At 41.8% G+C, this 19,563-nt stretch overlaps 1 protein-coding gene across 3 annotated transcripts in view; it reads left to right on the forward strand.

Moving 5' to 3' along the window:
• irak1 (interleukin-1 receptor-associated kinase 1) overlaps nt 1-19,563 on the forward strand; it is a 75,504-nt gene that overhangs the window by 29,415 nt on the left and 26,526 nt on the right. For all 3 annotated transcript variants that reach the window (XM_060932455.1, XM_060932458.1, XM_060932457.1), the window contains exons 5-12: nt 1,343-1,528; nt 3,261-3,325; nt 3,744-3,858; nt 8,130-8,242; nt 8,779-8,986; nt 10,733-10,801; nt 10,884-11,108; nt 17,304-17,763. In XM_060932455.1, coding sequence (XP_060788438.1) covers nt 1,343-1,528; nt 3,261-3,325; nt 3,744-3,858; nt 8,130-8,242; nt 8,779-8,986; nt 10,733-10,801; nt 10,884-11,108; nt 17,304-17,763 — 1,441 coding nt within the window. The remainder of the gene's footprint in view (nt 1-1,342; nt 1,529-3,260; nt 3,326-3,743; nt 3,859-8,129; nt 8,243-8,778; nt 8,987-10,732; nt 10,802-10,883; nt 11,109-17,303; nt 17,764-19,563) is intronic.

Genomic DNA, 19,563 nt, shown 5'->3' on the forward strand with positions numbered 1-19,563 from the left:
GGCACACGATGTCCTTGACCCTCGTCGTCCTTAGCCAATTGGTGTAATTACATCATTACATGGACGCCTCTGAGCCGAGCTTTTCCAGTACACTCGAACACGCATACTTCGATGAATTATAACCAAAAACAAGGAAATTTGAATGATTTCCTCAAAATATTTTTGTACTTGTGTGTATATATATTGTCGTGTTGATGAATAAAACTTTTTAATGCATTTCCCGTGAAATGAGACGAGCTACTTTAGACTGGTTCCCTGCTGTCTTGGCGCCTGTGTTGCCTAGGTTGCCAGCACTAACTTTTGTCGTCCGATCGGATGATTACCATTAAAGTTTTACTCGTCCTTGCACAGGCTTTAGTCGTCTGGGACGATCGGACATGAGGTTTTTCAAGCATCAAAGAGAGCAAAATTGGCCGTACTTTGTGGGTGGGAGGGGTGGCGTTTCTTTCTTTCTTTCCTTCCTCCCGCCCGCCCGCCCGCCAATCACAGCGACGCTAGTCAATCATGGGCGTCTGGGGATATCTTGGCTAACTGGTCAGAGGGATCTGGTCAACAAAATCGACCAGGGGGATTTTTTTTGAATTTCAATCTTGCTATGTTCAACTTGAACCTTAAAGCTAGACCGCCTTTCAGATTTTTCAAGTGTAGGTCATAAAAAGAATTTTCCCCGATACCCAATTACTTTTGTTTAGTGGACTGAAAGCTACCGAATTCGAATCACAGACTTCCAATTTTATTAGTTTTTTTTTTTAAACAGATCAATGAATGAATTTAGAGACACATGGCCCTAAATTCTCCACTATTTTTTCCCGCTTCACCATGACCCAATACAAGATACTACATCATGCATGACGTGGTGGGCTTTCCCTGATCGCGCAAGGCATTGTGGGATACAAATTTGAAGCAGGAGAGAAAAATGGAGGACGTGAGCATGCGAATGAAACATGAAAGACCGACTACAGTAACGGAAAGAAAGCGAGAAGAAAAGGCGTTATGTTATATACGGAGGAAAGGAAACGCAATGCGGGACCAAACTAATAAATAAATATCGGCGGTCAGCGAGCACCTCGGTGTGATCAGCTGTTCGTTTAGCGACAGAATGATGGAACTGTCAGTGCATGCTCAAAGGGAAACCTGCGCACGCGTGCACACACACACACGGACTTCCTCTGTCTGCTTGACTGCGCAAAGCACGCGAGTTCATGCGCATTATTTGCTTCAAATTAAACAGAACGGCCTGATATTTTGTGAGATATTACAGAAATAAACATATATCACAATGACCACAGCTTTAATTTCTAGTTTTCCTTTGTTTAGCCATTTATTCTAATTTTTTTTGCAGCCTCCTTGCAATTGCTGTGCAGCTCAGTCGCCTCAGTTCACAGGCGTCATGTCCTGGCAGTTTGACGAAGTACAACGAGGTACGGACTGTTTCTCCCCAGCCAGGCAGATCGGAGAGGGAGGCTTCGGCCACGTGTACCGCGCCTCCATGAGGAACACCGACTTTGCAGTGAAGAGGCTCAAAGAGGCAAGTGAATGAATAGATAGCCTACGTAAGGTATAAAAAACATAAATTGTCGTTATTCCGTGTTGTGGAACATCCTTGAAAGAAGTTGGCTCTTTTTTTTTTTTTTCTCTGAAGTTAATAATAATAATTAAATTTTTTTTTAAAAAACGCAGTTTTTTATGTCACTCATGCCATGTACACACGTAGCCGGGTATTTTTAAAACCGAACATTTTCCCCCCCTCCGTTTATAAAAATGTTTTATCCACACCACCTCGTCTTCGAAAAAAATCCCTTCCACACATAACCGAACATCTGTGTTTTCAATCACATTCATAAGCATTCCAAACCTGTAGATGGCTATTTCCCCAAATCTTACCCCCTAATCACATCGCCTGTGCTCTTGGAGCAGTAGTTGGGCTTCTAAAATTAAACATGTAAATAGCACCTGCACAATAATTAACGCTTTCAAGGCACTACTCCGATCCATTACTCTTTAGCTAGCCGCACACTACGCCGATTTTCAGCGTACCGAGCCAACTGAAGTCGCGAGTCAGGCGTAAAGACTAGTTTTCGATGGTACCGACTCATCTCACAGCCGATTCGAAAAACTAATCGGGAGGCAGACTGATCGGCGAGAGTCGCTAGCAATAGCCAATCATATCTTTCGCATATAACACGTGACATCATTAAACACAATTTCTAGCGCGAGAAATACGTGTTGGTAGCACCTAATGCAGGTATATACTGTAATTCCATAGACTGAAGCTTTATCCATAGACACAGTGGGCTGGAAAGCCACTCTGCTCAAGTTGTGTGGCTGAATTCCAAATCGCTTTAACTCCCCTATATAAGTGCACTATTTAAGGTTGGAAATAATAGCTCATGCAGCCTAGATAGTGCGCTACATATTCCGTGTTGTGTCATTTGTAATTCAGCCTGTAGCATCTTCAAGTGTTGGATTTAACAGTAACGATATCCAATAGCCAATCACAAAGCTATTAAGTTGTCACGTGTCACTTCAATCGCGACTGCACTCGTCAACAGTCGGGGGATATGTGCGTGCCCTGTCGGGAGTCGGCTCTGAAATGGGTCGGTTCGGTACCGCGTGGATCGCCGTGGTGTGCGGCTAGCTTAAGTCCATGCTTAATCTGGCTTCTGCAGTAAACAAAGGTCGCACGTTTGACGTCAGGGCAGATTTGTTGTCATTTTTTTGGCGCAGATTGTGACGTTCTAAAACGCAAACCTCCGGTTATCTCTGTCTACACGAAAAGGCATACACGGAGTTTTCAAAAATCTTCACTTTGCCCGGAGTTTTTTTAAATATTCGTTTTTGATGTGTTTTCATGTGGATGACAGGCCAAAACGTAGAAAAATATCTTCGATTTAGCAGATACCCGGCTACGTGTGGACGGGGTCTGAGAGAGCACAAAGTCCTGACGACTTTTTCTGTATCAGAAAATGTAAAAGTTACAGCTTTATCTCGAAGTGTTACAAAGCTCTGACGTTGGAGACTCCTTCCCTAAAGAGACGTCTCTTCACGGCGAACTTTTTTAAAATCCTTACTCTTCTCCTAGAAGCCGCAAGTACTGTCCGAGAGAGCTGCTGTTCTAGAAGGTTCATCAACACCTTCTGACCAATCAGAATCAAGATGCGTTTTTGTAGGCTTGTTGTTTTCAGCTGTGTGTGTGTGTTTTGTCTGGATGGTGCCACGTGTCTTGTCCATTAATGAGAAGCTCTTAATGTCTTGAGCAGGATTCCCATCTGGGCTGGAGTGTGGTGAAGGAAAGTTTTAAGACTGAGGTGGAAAGACTCTCGCAGTAAGAAGCCTTCTCTTTCCATGCTTGCTTTGGCAGCTGCTCCGTCATCTGGCACTTTCTTTTCTCCTCCATTCACACTCCTTTAGGTGGCATTGGCCACGGATTTAAAAAAGAAAAAAAAAGCCTTTATATCTGTTTTAATAAACACGTGCTGCTGAGAGAGGGACTTTCCCTTCTGAAATTTTCATGCTACGTGAAGGTCAGACCCAGAAAAAACGAAAGTCTTCTGCCTCTCAACTTTTCCTTGTTGTGGTCCGTTAACTTTTGTTTGACTCCTTAAATTGGGTCATGATGGCTTTCACTGTTTGCTTTGCAACCTTTTCTTTTCTTGCTTTGCACTTTCAGCTTATTTGGTTACTGCTTAAGTCTCAACACAAAAGCTTCACCAAAATCTGATTTTTTTTTTTTTTTTCCCTAGGTATCGACACCCAAATATAATGGACTTGGTTGGCTACAGTGTGGGAGGTGGAACGTACTGCCTTATCTACGTGTACATGCCCAGCGGTTCTCTGGAGGACCGGCTGCGCTGTGAGGTAAAACCGTCGCATCTGTGGAAAATACCTTTCCTGCAGATGTGCGCTTATTTCCAGCGTGTATTTTATTGTGGTTGAAGAAATGGTTCTAGTTTTAACCAAAATGTAGCTGATCAATCAAGTTGGGTAAATCAGGAGCCCCCGGTTCATGAGACAAGATGATTATACTGTATGTCCGGGCTAGTGTTTTTTTTTTTTTTTTTTCTTTTTCTCTTTATTCATAGTTGGACAAAGTGATCTCAAAAGACTAGCATTGTCAAATTTTTTTTCTTTCGTCTTGTTCAACAACCGGACATGGGGGGGGGAAGAAAAAAGACTCACGTTTGACTTTGACAAAACAAAAGTTTTTATTTCATGCTACTTGTTCTGTGCTACAGTGCATTGCAAAAGTATTCATCCCCCTTGGTGTTTGTCCTGTTTTGTCGCATTACAAGCTGGAATTAAAATGGATTGTTGGACGGTTAGCACCATTTGATTGACACAACATGCCTACCACTTTAAAGGTGCACATTGTTTTTGTTTATTTTTATTGTGAAACAAACAATAATTTAGATGAAAAAAAAAACAGAAATCTGGAGTGCACCCCCTTTCGTAAGAAACCCCTAAATCAGAGCTGGTCCAACCAATTCACTTCATAAGTCACATAATTAGTTGATTAAGATCCACCTGTGTACAATCAAAGTGTCACATGGTCTGTCACATGATGTCTGTTCTGGAAGGACCCTGACTCTGCAACACTACTAAGCAAGCAACATGAAAACCAAGGAGCCTCCGAACAGGTCAGGGACAAAGTTGTGGAGAAGTATGGATCAGGGTTGGGTTATAAAAAATATCCCAAACTTTGAATAACTCATGGAGTTCCATGAAATCCATTATAGCAAAATGGAAAGAATATGGCACCAGTGCAAACCTGACAAGAGAAGGCCGCCCACCAAAACTCACAGACCGGGCAAGGAGGGCATTAACCAGAGACGCAACAAAGACACTAGGAATAATGCTGAAGGAGCTGCAAAGATCCACAGCGGAGATGGGAGTATCTGTCCATAGGACCACTTTAAGCTGTACACTCCACAGAGTGGGGCTTGACGGAAGAGTGGCCAGAAAAAAGTCATTGCTTAAGGAAACACATTTGGAGTTTGCCCAATAGCATGTGGCAGACTCCCCAAACACATGGAAGAAGATTCTCTGGTCAAATGAGACTAAAACTGATCTTTTTGGCCATCATGGGAAATGCCATGTGTGGCGCAAACCCAACACCCTGAGAACACCATTCCTACAGTGAAGCATGGTGGTGGCAGCATCATGCTGTGGGGATGCTTTTCATCTGCAGGGACAGGAAAGCTGGTCAGGACTGAAGGAAAGATGGATGGCACTAAATACAGGGCAATTCTGGAGGAAAACCTGTTTGAGTCAGCCAGAGGTTTGAGACTGGGATGAAGGTTCACGGTCGAGCAATATATATATTTTTTTGGTAATTATATATTTATATAGGGCGGCACGGTGGTGTAGTGGTTAGCGCTGTCGCATCACAGCAAGAAGGTTCTGGGTTCGAGCCCCAGGGCCGGCGAGGGCCTTTCTGTGCGGAGTTTGCATGTTCTTCCCGTGTCCGCGTGGGTTTCCTCCGGGTGCTCCGGTTTCCCCCACAGTCCAAAGACATGCAGGTTAGGTTAACTGGTGACTCTAAATTGACCGTAGGTGTGAATATGAGTGTGAATGGTTGTCTGTGTCTATGTGTCAGCCCTGTGATGACCTGGCGACTTGTCCAGGGTGTACCCCGCCTTTCGCCCGTAGTCAGCTGGGATAGGCTCCAGCTTGCCTGCGACCCTGTAGAACAGGATAAAGCGGCTAGAGATAATGAGATGAGATGAGATATTTATATAGATATTTATGAAGTGTATATATGGTATGTAGTATATATTTTTGTAATTATATATTTATATAGATATTCATGAAGTGTATATATGGAATATATTTTTATAGGAGTATTAATGTAGTTTGGATTTCGGGGTAGTTAAAAAGGGGTGGGAAATTTAAAAAGTATTGTACTTCTTCCCACTCCTTTTTCGAACAGTGTGCGGTGTTTTGTAATGTCTTAGCTCTTTGTTATTTTATTTATTATTTTTTTTTCTTCAATTTCTCGTTTTCTTTCTTTTGTATGTACAAATAGTTACATACATTTTTTATACATGTTCGAAATAAAAAAATAAATTCAATTCAATTAAAATTGACCTCAATCCAATTGGGAATCTGTGACATAACTTGAAGATTGCTGTACACCAATGTAACCCATCTAACTTGAAGGAGTTGGAGTAGTTGTTGCTTGAGGAATGGGCAAAAATCCCAGTGGCTAGATGTGCTAAGCTAATAGAGACTTGCAGCTGTAATTGTAGCAAAAGGTGGCTCGATAAAGTATTGACTTTTTTTTGAGGGGGGGGAATACTTACAGTATGCACACTCCAGATTTCTGTTTTTTCATCTTATTATTTGTGTCGGGCGGCATGGTGGTGTAGTGGTTAGCACTGTCGCCTCACAGCAAGAAGGTCCTGGGTTCGAGCCCCGGGGCCGGCGAGGGCCTTTCTGTGCGGCGTTTGCATGTTCTCCCCGTGTCCGCGTGGGTTTCCTCCGGGTGCTCCGGTTTCCCCCACAGTCCAAAGACATGCAGGTTAGGTTAACTGGTGACTCTAAATTGAGCGTAGGTGTGAATGTGAGTGTGAATGGTTGTCTGTGTCTATGTGTCAGCCCTGTGATGACCTGGCGACTTGTCCAGGGTGTACCCCGCCTTTCTCCCGTAGTCAGCTGGGATAGGCTCCAGCTTGCCTGCGACCCTGTAGAAGGATAAAGCGGCTAGAGATAATGAGATGAGATGAGATTGTTTGTGTCACAATAAAAAACAATGTGCACCTTTAAAGTGGTAGGCATGTTGTGTAAATCAAATGGCGCTAACCCTGCAACAATCCATTTTTAAACAAAGCAGGACAAACACCAAGGGGGATGAATACTTTTGCAAGGCACTGTACTGTATATACACTCACCAGCCACTTTAACTGGAACTTGTTCTTGAGTCTAAGATTCCTGTTGTTGGCTGGCACCCAATGTGGAACCCGTTGTGGTTGCATGCTGGAGATGCTTTTCTGCTCACCACGGTTGTAAAGAGTTGCTATGAGTTGCATCATTCCTGGCCACAAAGCTCGAACCAATCTGGCCATTTTCCTCTGACAAGGCGTTTGTTTCCACGCACAGAACTGTCGCCCGCTCACTCGATGTTTTTTGTTTTCCGCATCATTCTGTCTGCGTAAACTCTAGAGACTGTTGTTTGTGTGTGTAAAACCCCAGGAGATCAGGAGCAGTTTCTGAAATACTCAAACCAACACCTATCTGGCTCAAAGTCACACTTTGAGATGACCGTTTTTCCCGTTCTGATGTTTGAACATTCATTAACTGGAGCTCTTGATTTATATCTGCATGATTTTGTGACGCCGTTGTGCTGCTATCGAGGGATCCGTTGATTCAGAACTGCGTCATAAAACAGCAGGAGTGTGCATGGGTGTTCCTAATAAAGTGGCCAGGGAGCATACATCAGCCTTTACTACTCGGATTCGTTCTGGGTAAATGTAAAGAACATGATGAGACTTGAATATTTTTTGTTAAGAAAGAACCGCAACACTGCAGATCGTAGCCAATCACTGACCAGCGACTTTTGCCGAGGACACAAACGCAACGTTCTACCACTTTCTTCGAAAGGGATAATGACTACAGACGAGTCGAACCCTACACAGGAATGAGGATGTGCGTTTACGTCTGTATTAATGCACTCAACTAGCTCATCATGTTTACTCCATTTAGCTAATAAGCTACCACTTCACAACCTCATCAGTTTTTGAGCAGCGTTCTTGTCTGGAACTCGAGCGAATATATTTAGGATTTGTCCTCTCCGAAACCTATGTAGTGTCTGTGTAGTTTCATACTGGAACTTCCATGCTAATGAAACGTCCGGAAGTTGACGCCGCCTTAAACCAGATTCAATTCTTCAGCGATGTCACACAGGCTTACTCACACTGGATTAAAAACATCTTCGATTTATACATTATAAGAACAGGAAGCTGTATATGCAGTACTCAGAAGGCAGGTCTTATATTCTTTACACAGCTCTGGAAAGTCATAACTCTGCCCTGCTTCGTTGTTGGCTAACTTTTTATTTGATTTATCTTAATGAGGGCTAATTATTAGGCTCCTTCTCAAGTTGATGTTATGGATTTGCTCGTGTCTTTCAGAATGGCTCTGCCCTCTCCTGGTCACAGCGTGTAAAAGTGCTCATGGGTTCGGCACAAGCTATTCAGTACCTTCATTCCTGCTCTCCTGCACTCATCCACGGAGACGTCAAAAGGTACAGCCGGTTTGGTTCGGCGTCTTGATTTAATGTTCCGGCAATTTGGTATCATTTTTAAAGCGGTGTAGAAAACAAAACTGTTTTTTTTTTTTCCTCGTCATACAATGTCATTCTGTTTGTACTTATTTAAAAAAGAAACCGTTAATTTGTGTGTTTTTTTTTTTATTATGTACTTTATAAAGTGACCTTGGGTGTTAGAAATGCAGAATGTAAACTGAAGGAATGAATGAATGAAGTTGATTAATGAATGAATAAGCAAATGGATAGATATAGATTGTTCTTTTCAATGTGAAATTTTATCCATTACAATAACGTACATGTGATAAACTTTATAACCAAACTAAATGGCTTTGGAAATGGGAAAACAAGGAACAGATAAGGGAACATAATGAGGGAAATAACTCAAAAATTAGTTGGGGGTGGAGACTAAACAACAATACAGGAAGTACTGACATGACATTTGCTACCATGACATCATAACTGTGTAATAAAAAAAAATTCAATAAAAATCGCAGCTTCCGTCCTTCCCCCAGCTCCAACATTCTCTTAGGGGAACATCTGGAACCGAAGCTGAGCGACTTTGGCCTGGCGCGGTTTTGTCGTAGCCCGAGCAGGACTCCAGGGAAGACGAGCAGCGTGGCTCAGACCTCTACGGTGCGCGGCACCCTGGCATACCTGCCCGATGAGTACCTGAAAGATGGCCAGTTAGGCATGGAGATCGACGTTTACAGCTTTGGAGTGGTACGAGCCGCCATGTCTGAGATTAGTGCTCATAAATCATTAGCAGCTCATAATGAACTGCTGGTATAATAGTGTGTGTGTGTGTGTGTGTGTGTGTGTGTGTGTGTGTGTATATATAATGAGTGATTCCACGCTTATGGGTACTGAAATGGCGACATGAACTTATTTTTAAAAATTCACCTAAAACCATTTCTTTTTTTTACCATCAGGTCACAAAACATGTAATCTTTAATGAATGATATGTTCAAAGATAACTTTAATTTTCTGAGATGTAATAAAAACATATTTATATGCCAAAGTCAGAACGTAACAGAAGTGTTGTGGAAATATATATTCTCAATTTTAACAATGTAGAATTACTTTTTGAAACATAGGAAGGTGATGTTTTAGCAAATATAATTAATAAACATGTGTAGTAGAATAAACATACACATTCTTTCAATAAGATTAACATGGTATAGAGCTAGATTATAATTAATTTGTAACAGACGCGAGATGGACAATCGTAACAGAAGTAATGTAACAGACATCATTTTGGAACTCATAGGCTTGACTTTGGCATATAAATATGTTTTTATTACATCTCAGAAAATTAAAGTTATCTTTTAACATATCATTCATTAAAGATTACATGTTTTGTGACCTGATGGTAAAAAAAGAAATGGTTTTAGGTGAATAAGTTCATGTCCCCATTTCAGTACCCATAAGCGTGGAATCACTCATATATGGGCAACATGGTGGTGTAGTGGTTAGTGCTGTCACCTCACAGCAAGAAGGTTCTGGGTTCGAGCCCGGTGGCCGACGAGGGCCTTTCTGTGTGGAGTTTGCATGTTCTCCCCGTGTCTGCGTGGGTTTCCTCTGAGTGCTCCGGTTTCCCCCACAGTCCAAAGACATGTGATTAGGTTAACATGGGAAAGCCTTGGGCTGAAGTGCCCTTGAGCAAGGCACCCAACCCCCAACTGCTCCCCGGGTGCTGTAGCATAGCTGCCCACTGCTCTGGGTATGTGCGTGTGTGTGTGTTCACTGCTTGATGGGTTAAATGCTTGAATGTGCACGTCACAAACACCTTCTTCTTCTTCTTCTTCTTATCCAGTGAATGTGGATAGAATGAAATACAATATATAAAATATACACTGTCCACATTCACCGGATATGAGCAATCGCGCACTCTGATTGGCTACTCTACTACTAGGATATCAGCTCATATACCGTGAGTAGAGAAAAACAGAATGGCGGTGCGTGTTACTGAACCAACTGAGGACGAAATAAAAACTCTACTCACAAACAAAACCCCAGAAAATACACAAAAGCAACAAAATATGGAATAAAAGTATTTGATGGTAAGAATTGTATTTTTATTTAAATTTTTTTTCAAGAATTATTATTATTATTATTATCATCGCATTTTTCACAAATTGCGCCTGTCGTTTCACTGGTTTGTTTACATTCTAAGCGGAAATTATTTTGTCGGATGTTTTGTATCAAGTTTTTATTTATTGAATTTGCAAAAAAAAACAATAAAAATGCTGTGTTTGTCAAAATCCAGTGAATGTGGAAAGAATTAAACAGTTATTCCACTCAGGCTTGTCGTACACGGCTGATAGCTATCAGCTCATGTGCGACTCGATTTTGTGGAATAATTGTTTTTTATATATAAAATATAAGGTTGCAGGTACATTTTTTTTTTTTTTTTTTCTTCCACAATTGCTAAGAATCTCTCGATTAAAGACAATCCGTTCCCCTCAGGTGCTGCTGGAGGTGCTGACGGGCCGAAGAGCTTTAGAAACCAGCAGCCAGTCAAAGAATGTTTACCTGGTGAGAAGCTAAGCGTTATATTGACCGTATAGTCCAGCTATCAGTCGCAGGACAAAACCCAAAGAAAATGTCTTTTGTGCAGAAAGACCTCGTGTCGGAACTGGAGGACGATGGGAGTTCTTGCAGCAGAAGGAAGGACACTCGAGAGCTCTCCAATTCACAGGCAGCTGAAAACATCTGGAAAAAGCATCTGGATCCTTGGCTGACTTCGGAAGGAACGTCTGGCCCTCACAGGTCAAAAGAAATCGCTCAGCTGGCGTGTCGCTGCTTAGACCGGCGGAGGAAGAAAAGGCCGCCGATGACTGAGGTGGGACAGAGCGGCCATTTTATCACACTGGCTGTCGTGTTTGTGTGCAAGCAAGCTGTTTACATCACACTTGATATAGTTCAAAAAATTGTGCATGGAAAAAAAAAAGTCTTTAAAAAATTTTTATGTTTAAATCTAATTTGCTAACCTAATCGTGTACGGCTACATATACAACCCCGATTCCAAAAAAGTTGGGACAAAGTACAAATTGTAAATAAAAACGGAATGCAATGATGTGGACGTTTCAAAATTCCATATTTTATTCAGAATAGAACATAGATGACATATCAAATGTTTAAACTGAGAAAATGTATCATTTAAAGAGAAAAATTAGGTGATTTAAAATTTCATGACAACACCACATCTCAAAAAAGTTGGGACAAGGCCATGTTTACCACTGTGAGACATCCCCTTTTCTCTTTACAACAGTCTGTAAACGTCTGGGGACTGAGGAGACAAGGTGCTCAAGTTTAGGGATAGGAATGTTAACCCATTCTTGTCTAATGTAGGATTCTAGTTGCTCAACTGTCTTAGGTCTTTTTTGTCGTATCTTCCGTTTTATGATGCGCCAAATGTTTTCTATGGGTGAAAGATCTGGACTGCAGGCTGGCCAGTTCAGTACCCGGACCCTTCTTCTACACAGCCATGATGCTGTAATTGATGCAGTATGTGGTTTGGCATTGTCATGTTGGAAAATGCAAGGTCTTCCCTGAAAGAGACGTCGTCTGGATGGGAGCATATGTTGCTCTAGAACCTGGATATACCTTTCAGCATTGATGGTGTCTTTCCAGATGTGTAAGCTGCCCATGCCACACGCACTAATGCAACCACATACCATCAGAGATGCAGGCTTCTGAACTGAGCGCTGAGAACAACTTGGGTCGTCCTTCTCCTCTTTAGTCCGAATGACACGGCGTCCCTGATTTCCATAAAGAACTTCAAATTTTGATTCGTCTGACCACAGAACAGTTTTCCACTTTGCCACAGTCCATTTTAAATGAGCCTTGGCCCAGAGAAGACGTCTGCGCTTCTGGATCATGTTTAGATACGGCTTCTTCTTTGAACTATAGAGTTTTAGCTGGCAACGGCGGATGGCACGGTGAATTGTGCTCACAGATAATGTTCTCTGGAAATATTCCTGAGCCCATTTTGTGATTTCCAATACAGAAGCATGCCTGTATGTGATGTAGTGCCGTCTAAGGGCCCGAAGATCACGGGCACCCGGTATGGTTTTCCGGCCTTGACCCTTACGCACAGAGATTCTTCCAGATTCTCTGAATCTTTTGATGATATTATGCACTGTAGATGATGATGATATGTTCAAACTCTTTGCAATTTTACACTGTCGAACTCCTTTCTGATATTGCTCCACTATCTGTCGGCGCAGAATTAGGGGGATTGGTGATCCTCTTCCCATCTTTACTTCTGAGAGCCGCTGCCACTCCAAGATGCTCTTTTTATACCCAGTCATGTTAATGACCTATTGCCAATTGACCTAATGAGTTGCAATTTGGTCCTCCAGCTGTTCCTTTTTTGTACCTTTAACTTTTCCAGCCTCTTATTGCCCCGTCCCAACTTTTTTAAGATGTGTTGCTGTCATGAAATTTCAAATGAGCCAATATTTGGCATGAAATTTCAAAATGTCTCACTTTCGACATTTGATATGTTGTCTATGTTCTATTATGAATACAATATCGGTTTTTGAGATTTGTAAATTATTGCATTCCGTTTTTATTTACAATTTGTACTTTGTCCCAACTTTTTTCGAATCGGGGTTGTACAAATTCTTAAATCACCTTTTATAGTCGAAGACGTTAATTTGAATCGATAATGATGTAGAAACTTGGAGGTCATGGTAAAATCTTGGTAGTCCAGGACTCGACATTAAGGACTGCCCGATTGCCCGGGGCAAGTGAAACATGCATTCGGGCAAGTGCGATATGTCCCCAACAAGTTAGAATGAGCATATATTACAAACTAGCACTACAAAAATTAGTTTTTTTGATCTTTTATTTCATTTCCTAAAAACGTCCCTCACTATGTATCCGCCATTATGTCTTGGCTGTTTTCTTAGTCTCGGTCTCATGTTGTAGTATGGTACGCGTACTGTTTACAGACCCCTTGTGCATGACGTCACGCATCACGTGATAATTACAGCTGGGGTCAGACAGACACCGTCTTTCCTGAAAGCAAGGCTTAATCTGTCTTCAGTATGGTTAATTTTACACCGTTTCTGCTTGTTTAAACAGAGAAATAGATAAAAAGGCATTACCGTCTCCCTGCTATCAAGAAAAATGTTAACAAATAGAAGCAAATGCTTCAAGAACAGCGAGGAAATAACAGCGGTTAAAGAATACGAGGAAAGGAGCTCAGTCTGAAAACTCCAGAGAAATTCACGATTGTATTTAAAATGCATTTTACAAAAACAGAAAGTCGGAAGTGAGGACGGAAGAGTTTGCTTAAGAATCTCATTTTATTTTTTTTTTCTGCTCGCATTCGAGTTAGCTCCTTCATGAAGGTGTTTGATTTTCTTACAGGTGAAGCCGCTTCCTTATTCGACACAGAAAACCCAGATTGGTTTCAAACAACTCGGACATAAAAAAAATCAACAAAGAGTGACATGCGCGATAAATCCTGAAAGAACAGAACAGATTCAGAGCAGAGAGAGCTGGAGCTCTGTTTCTGTTATCAGAGGAACACAGTCCTGTGGAAAATATTTATATATCTTTTTTTTTTTTTTTTTACATCATCTACCTCTAGGTTCATTTAAAAAAAAAAAAAAACGCGCTGTCCCCTGACAGACCTGCTGCACTGATTCAGTTACAGGTTGCCAGGTCTGTATAAACCACCCACAACCTACACACTAAACTAGTGGTTTTCAAAGTGGGGACTGTGGCCCCCTGGGGGGCCTCCAGGGGGTGCTAGGGGGGCCTCAGAAAGTTGGAAGGACGATACCAAAAAAATTGCGAAAAAAAATATATTTTTAAATAATTATTATTAAATATATTGTAATTAGTTTTTTAATCATTATTATAAAATATAATTATTAATAATACATCATATCGAAACGTTGTTTGCCATGCTCATCTCTCCGATTGCCTGTGACGTTGCGGTTTGCGCCATTTATCAAGCTGCTTTGCTCCTCAAGCTAGCGTATTGTGGAGAAAATATTATTTTGTAAAGCACTTGAAAGAAGAACTACTGGGAAAGACATTTTTCAAGTTTTGGACGATTACATCGAGTCTAACGGATTGGACTGGGCCCGTTGTGTGGGGGTGTGTTCGGACGGAGCCGCGGCAATGACCGGGAAGATCAGTGGAGTGACCGCTCTCATTAAGCAGAAGGCCCCGCATGTAGTGGCCACACACTGCATGCTCCATCACGAGGCACTGGTCACAAAAAGGATGGATAACGAGTTGAATCAGGTACTACAGGAGGTTATACAAGTAGTGAATTTTATTAAAGCCCGTCCCATGAAACACAGACTGTTTACTCTGCTTTGTAATGAGATGGGCGCTCGTTTTGAGGGGCTGCTGCTTCACTCGAACGTGCGCTGGCTGTCACGGGGCGCAGTTTTGAACCTGAGCTGCGGAGGGAGGCTGCAGAGTTCCTCTCATCTGAAAAGCATCAGCTGGCAGATCGGTTCACCGATGCAACCTGGATCTGCAAACTTGCGTACATGTCAGACATTTTCCAGAATCTAAATGTACTGAATCAAAGCATGCAAGGACGTGACACGTACATACTCCAGGTGCAAGACAAAGTGCGTGCTTTTTCCAAAAAGATCATGCTGTGGTCAAACAAGCTCCAGGAGGGAGTTACAGAAATGTTCCCACTACTTCACCAGGAGCTGCTGTCATACGATGATTTGGGCTCCGTCTCTCCATTGATCCAGTCCCACCTGGAGCACCTCCAAGGATATTTCAAAAACTATTTCCCTGACCTCGAAAACACACATTTAAACTGGGTTAGGAACCCCTTTGCCCCCGGTGTCGGTTCTAGTCTGGACTTAGTCACAGGAGGAGCTGATTGAGATGACAAACTCAGGGGATTTAAAAATGGACTTTGAGGCTCTTCTACTGTCTACATGTAAGAAAGGACTATCCCAGCTTGGCTGACAGGGCATTGAAATCAGGGCTTTGAACCGGTTCAAGGAACGAAAACGAAAACCGGGAACTTTTTCTATTTCACATGGAACAGAAACGAAACCAGAAACTTTATTATTTTTTATGTTCCGGAACAAAAACGCTTATTAAAAATAATGGTAACCGGTTAATACCGGTTTTTATTTCGTTCCTCAAAGTTTCTGTAGCCTACAAATAAAAAAGCCATTCTTCTCCTGCGCAAGTTTCTATGACCAGTGTTGCCAGATTGGGCGGTTTTAAGTGCTTTTTGGCGGATTTGAACATGTTTTGGGCTGGAAAACGTCAGCAGTATCTGGCAACACTGTCTATGACCCGCTGGGGTTCACTTCCTGTGTGACATTCGCTGACTGGATGGAGAGAGCGGGAGGGTGGACTACTATCACGCCTCCACATCTTAAATAAGAGGTAAATATTGCAGTCTATCATTATTCAAAAAACGTCAATTTCAAACACGATATCAATATATTTGCCCACGTTAATGAGAGGCTCGCGAACATTAAATGACGTTAACCTCTGTTAGCCTATCAATGCATAGGGCCTGACTAGCCTTTGGTAACACACTAAACGAATTATCTTTCATTTTTGCCACTTTTTCTGTTTGTGTAGATGGGAAGACATACTGAGAATCCAAATCGCCAACATTTGAAATAATAATTGTTTTGAATGATTTCTTGTCTTATTTAATGAAGGTTGTAATAGAATTAGCCTACATTTGGCTTAAGCTGGATGAGACAGAGACATAATTTTATAGCCATTTGTTAAACAGCTGACAGGGAATGTAATTAACCGTTCCGGGAACTAATTTTTTTTTGTTCTAACCGGTTCGGGAACGTCTATTTAATGGTGGAACCCAAAACCGGAAACGTTAAAATTCCGTTTCTGTTCGGAACGAACCAATAGGAAAAAAAATTCTGGCTCAAAGCCCTGATTGAAATGCCTTCTCCCTTTTGCAACAACCTACTTGTGTGAGTCTGGCTTTTCAACTTTAAAGGTACTCAAAACCAAACATAGAGCACGTCTACATGTGGACAATGACATGCGTATGGCACTGACGGAGATTAAGCCCAGGGTTGACAAACTATGTAGGAGCCACCAAGCCCATCCCTCCCACTAGTGTAAACCGTCTGCCACTCCCAGACACACACACACACACACACACACACACACACACACACACACAAAATTGAGAGTGGTTTGATTTCTTTTGTGCTGTTCTTATCAACAGTTTGTTGAAAAGTTTATTGTTCAGTGTGAAAATATTTGTGTTGAAAACATGTTGGTTAATAATATTCTTATGCTAAACAAATGTAACAATTATTGAATATTGAATAAAAGTAAGAGAAAACATTCTTAAAGTTGATGTTTCTTTACATATTTTGTAGCATTGTCTGTGGGTTTGCAAAGGGGGTCCCCGGCCAGAAGCTAATGCTGTTTGGGGGGCCTTGGCATGGAAAAGTTTGGGAACACCTGCACTAAACAATTTTAAACTCAAACATTATCCTATCTGTCATGACGCAGTGCGGATTTTTTATTTTATTTTATTAAACCTAGAGGTGGATGATATAACAAAAAAAACCCTGAGATATAAATATTCTCAAACACAGTACTGTTCAAAGGTCTTGGCACCCTATTGTTTTCTTCATACAAACTTTGTTATAGATTTCTACATTATCGAGTAATGAGCCTCCAGTTTGAGAGAGTTCTACACAAACGCACTGAACTTCACAACATCTGCATGCGTGTGAAATGGAAATAAATCGACTAAGGCAGGAAAAACTATTTTGGATATAATTGTTATTGTCCACTACAAGTAAAAAATAACCAATAACCAAACTTCAACTCAATGTGTGATCTTCATTTTATGTTGCAATTCACAACTATTCTATGGTTTTCCTAAAAAAAAAAAAGTAGTACTCACAAAATAGGGGGCAAGTGGAAATTAACCCCCACTTTCCCCCCCAGGGCAAGTGGGTTTAAAAGTTAATGTTGAGCCCTGAAGTCCTTTAATTTCACAAGTTTTATATTCGATGTGTTTTATCTCCCCTTCCAGGTCTTCAACACTCTCGTGGATGTAGATAAAAGCTTGAAGGCTTTGAACAGAACAGTCACAGACGGAAGATCCCCGACTCCTCCTCATCTGTCCAGCCCGAAGCCTCTGCGCTCCAATAACTCTGTGGACTCTCTCTCGCACCAGTTCTCAAAGCTCGGCCCTCAGGAGATCACTTTCTGCTGCTCGTACAACCCCAGCTTCCCACGACCCCCTTCCGCAGTGACTTGCTCAGAACTTCCCGAGTCAAGAAGGAGACCGGGATCATGGGAAAGTCGCTGTTCCTCTTTTCATGCGCCGTGCGAATCGGATGAGAGTCAAGGGTGTTCGCAGTATTTTGGGTCGACGTGCACAGGGCAGAGAAACGCATCTCGGGTGTGGCCTGAGGGAAACGGCCATATCGAGACCACACAGTCAAGTAGCTCGTCCGTCAGTACACGGACGCCGTCGAGGGTCAATTCAGGTAACTTGTGCTTTCATTCCCTTTGTGGAAAAACAAACAAACAAAAAATCTTGGGTGATTTATTTGGAAAGAGGTCTCGCACTCAATAATAGAAATCAATATTCTTCTTCTCGGACACTTTTTTTCCCAAAAGCAAATCGTTCATTCTTAAAAGAAAAGTCCACTCATCAGCAGGTAATCAAATGGTATAGTGAGTAATTTAGGAAATCGTTCAAGTGAAACCAGACCAATGTGTCCACTAAAGATGTTTAAACTTAAAAAAAAAAAGTATTCTTAAATAAACCTTAGATGCCATTTAAAGGGGAACAGAGGGCAATATATAGAGTAAATATAACAATAAAACACACATTAACGAACCTTATTCAAGACTTACAAAAGTTTTTTGTTCTAAGGTTGGAAAGTTATAGTGTTTTGAAAGTAGCTCGAGCAAACTATTTCCGCAGTTTGAACAGCCCGCCATGATATTAATTTTATCCAATCAGAATGCACGTTCATTTTCTCTGCGTAACGCTCATGACGTATGTATGCGCCCAGTTGTGTTGGCTCATTGATGTTGGGAATAGCACGTGTGAAATACCCGTTTCTGCCTCTTGCGACGATTTCGCAAGTCCACGGGTGGCGCCTATCTCATTGCAGCAAATAAATTCTGCTGGACTCGTGAGCAACTCCACGTTACATTTTCCGCACGAGCACCACGCCGTGTCACCTGCACGCAGACGCTCTGCCCCACGCTCGCCATGCCCATGGTCAGCATCAGTCTCATCCTCGCCGTCATCCGAGCTTTCTTCTCTTATTTCATCACCGGAGTCGAGAGTACCTCTCCTAGGTTCAAACTGGTACCCTTCTAAGCCATAGCCTGCTTGCAGTGTGTCTTGCAGGATCTCTTCGTATGATTCGACAGAGCTGTCGCTTTCACTTGATGCGCCCGACGCCATGATTACACGCTTCTCTCCATATTTCGGAGAGTTCCGCTAGTGCAGTGGGTAGCGCTGACATCACGGTCTTTTAAAAATGGCGACTCTTGTGCAGTTTAGCGTATAAAGTATTATATTTACAATTACCAAGATATTTCGTTGTTTTCTAGTACATAAATTTGATAGAATACTTAAGCATACGTTACTTTGTCACATCAGCAACCGTATATATTATATTTTGAACCCCTTTAAAAAAGTCCCACGTTAAAGGTGCCGTCTGTAATTTACAGAGCTCAATTCTGTCTGCAAGGCCATGTGACAATTAGAGTTCCAAAGCCTGGCAAGCTGTCTTCTCTTCTCCTCAGCCACAACAAAGTGGGTGTGGTCATTTGGGGGAAAAGAGTGCCAAGCTGAGCATCTTCATCTCTTTGATGGGGGTGGAGTTAATCTGCAGGACAGAAAAATGTACGGAATATTAAAAAAAAAAAAAAAGATTCATTGTATGGACCGTCTGCGTTCATATGGTTTCTAGGGAAGACCTGGTTAAAAAAAAAAAAGCTTTTAAAAATTACATACCGCACCTTTAATTGTCAATATTGACATCCAGGCTGTTCAGGGTGGATTTCTCCTCTCCTTTAAAACCGTTTCACTTATTACTGTTTGGAGTGAGAATTTTTAGCACCGAGGCCACTAAATTAGCGAGAAGGGGGGGAAAGAACCCACACAGTTCCCTTTTTGGCACCAGAAACCTGCTAAACTTGAATTAAGGAAGTGATGATGTTGGATCCATGGCACAGGGGATTGTTTTATCACCATAACAGTCATTCAGAGTATCGAGTTGTCAGCAGTACGTTGCAAAACACTTTTAATATTGTCCTTAAAAAGT

This window comes from Neoarius graeffei, chromosome 10, assembly GCF_027579695.1.
Source record: "Neoarius graeffei isolate fNeoGra1 chromosome 10, fNeoGra1.pri, whole genome shotgun sequence".
Classification (NCBI taxonomy): Eukaryota; Metazoa; Chordata; class Actinopteri; order Siluriformes; family Ariidae; genus Neoarius; species Neoarius graeffei.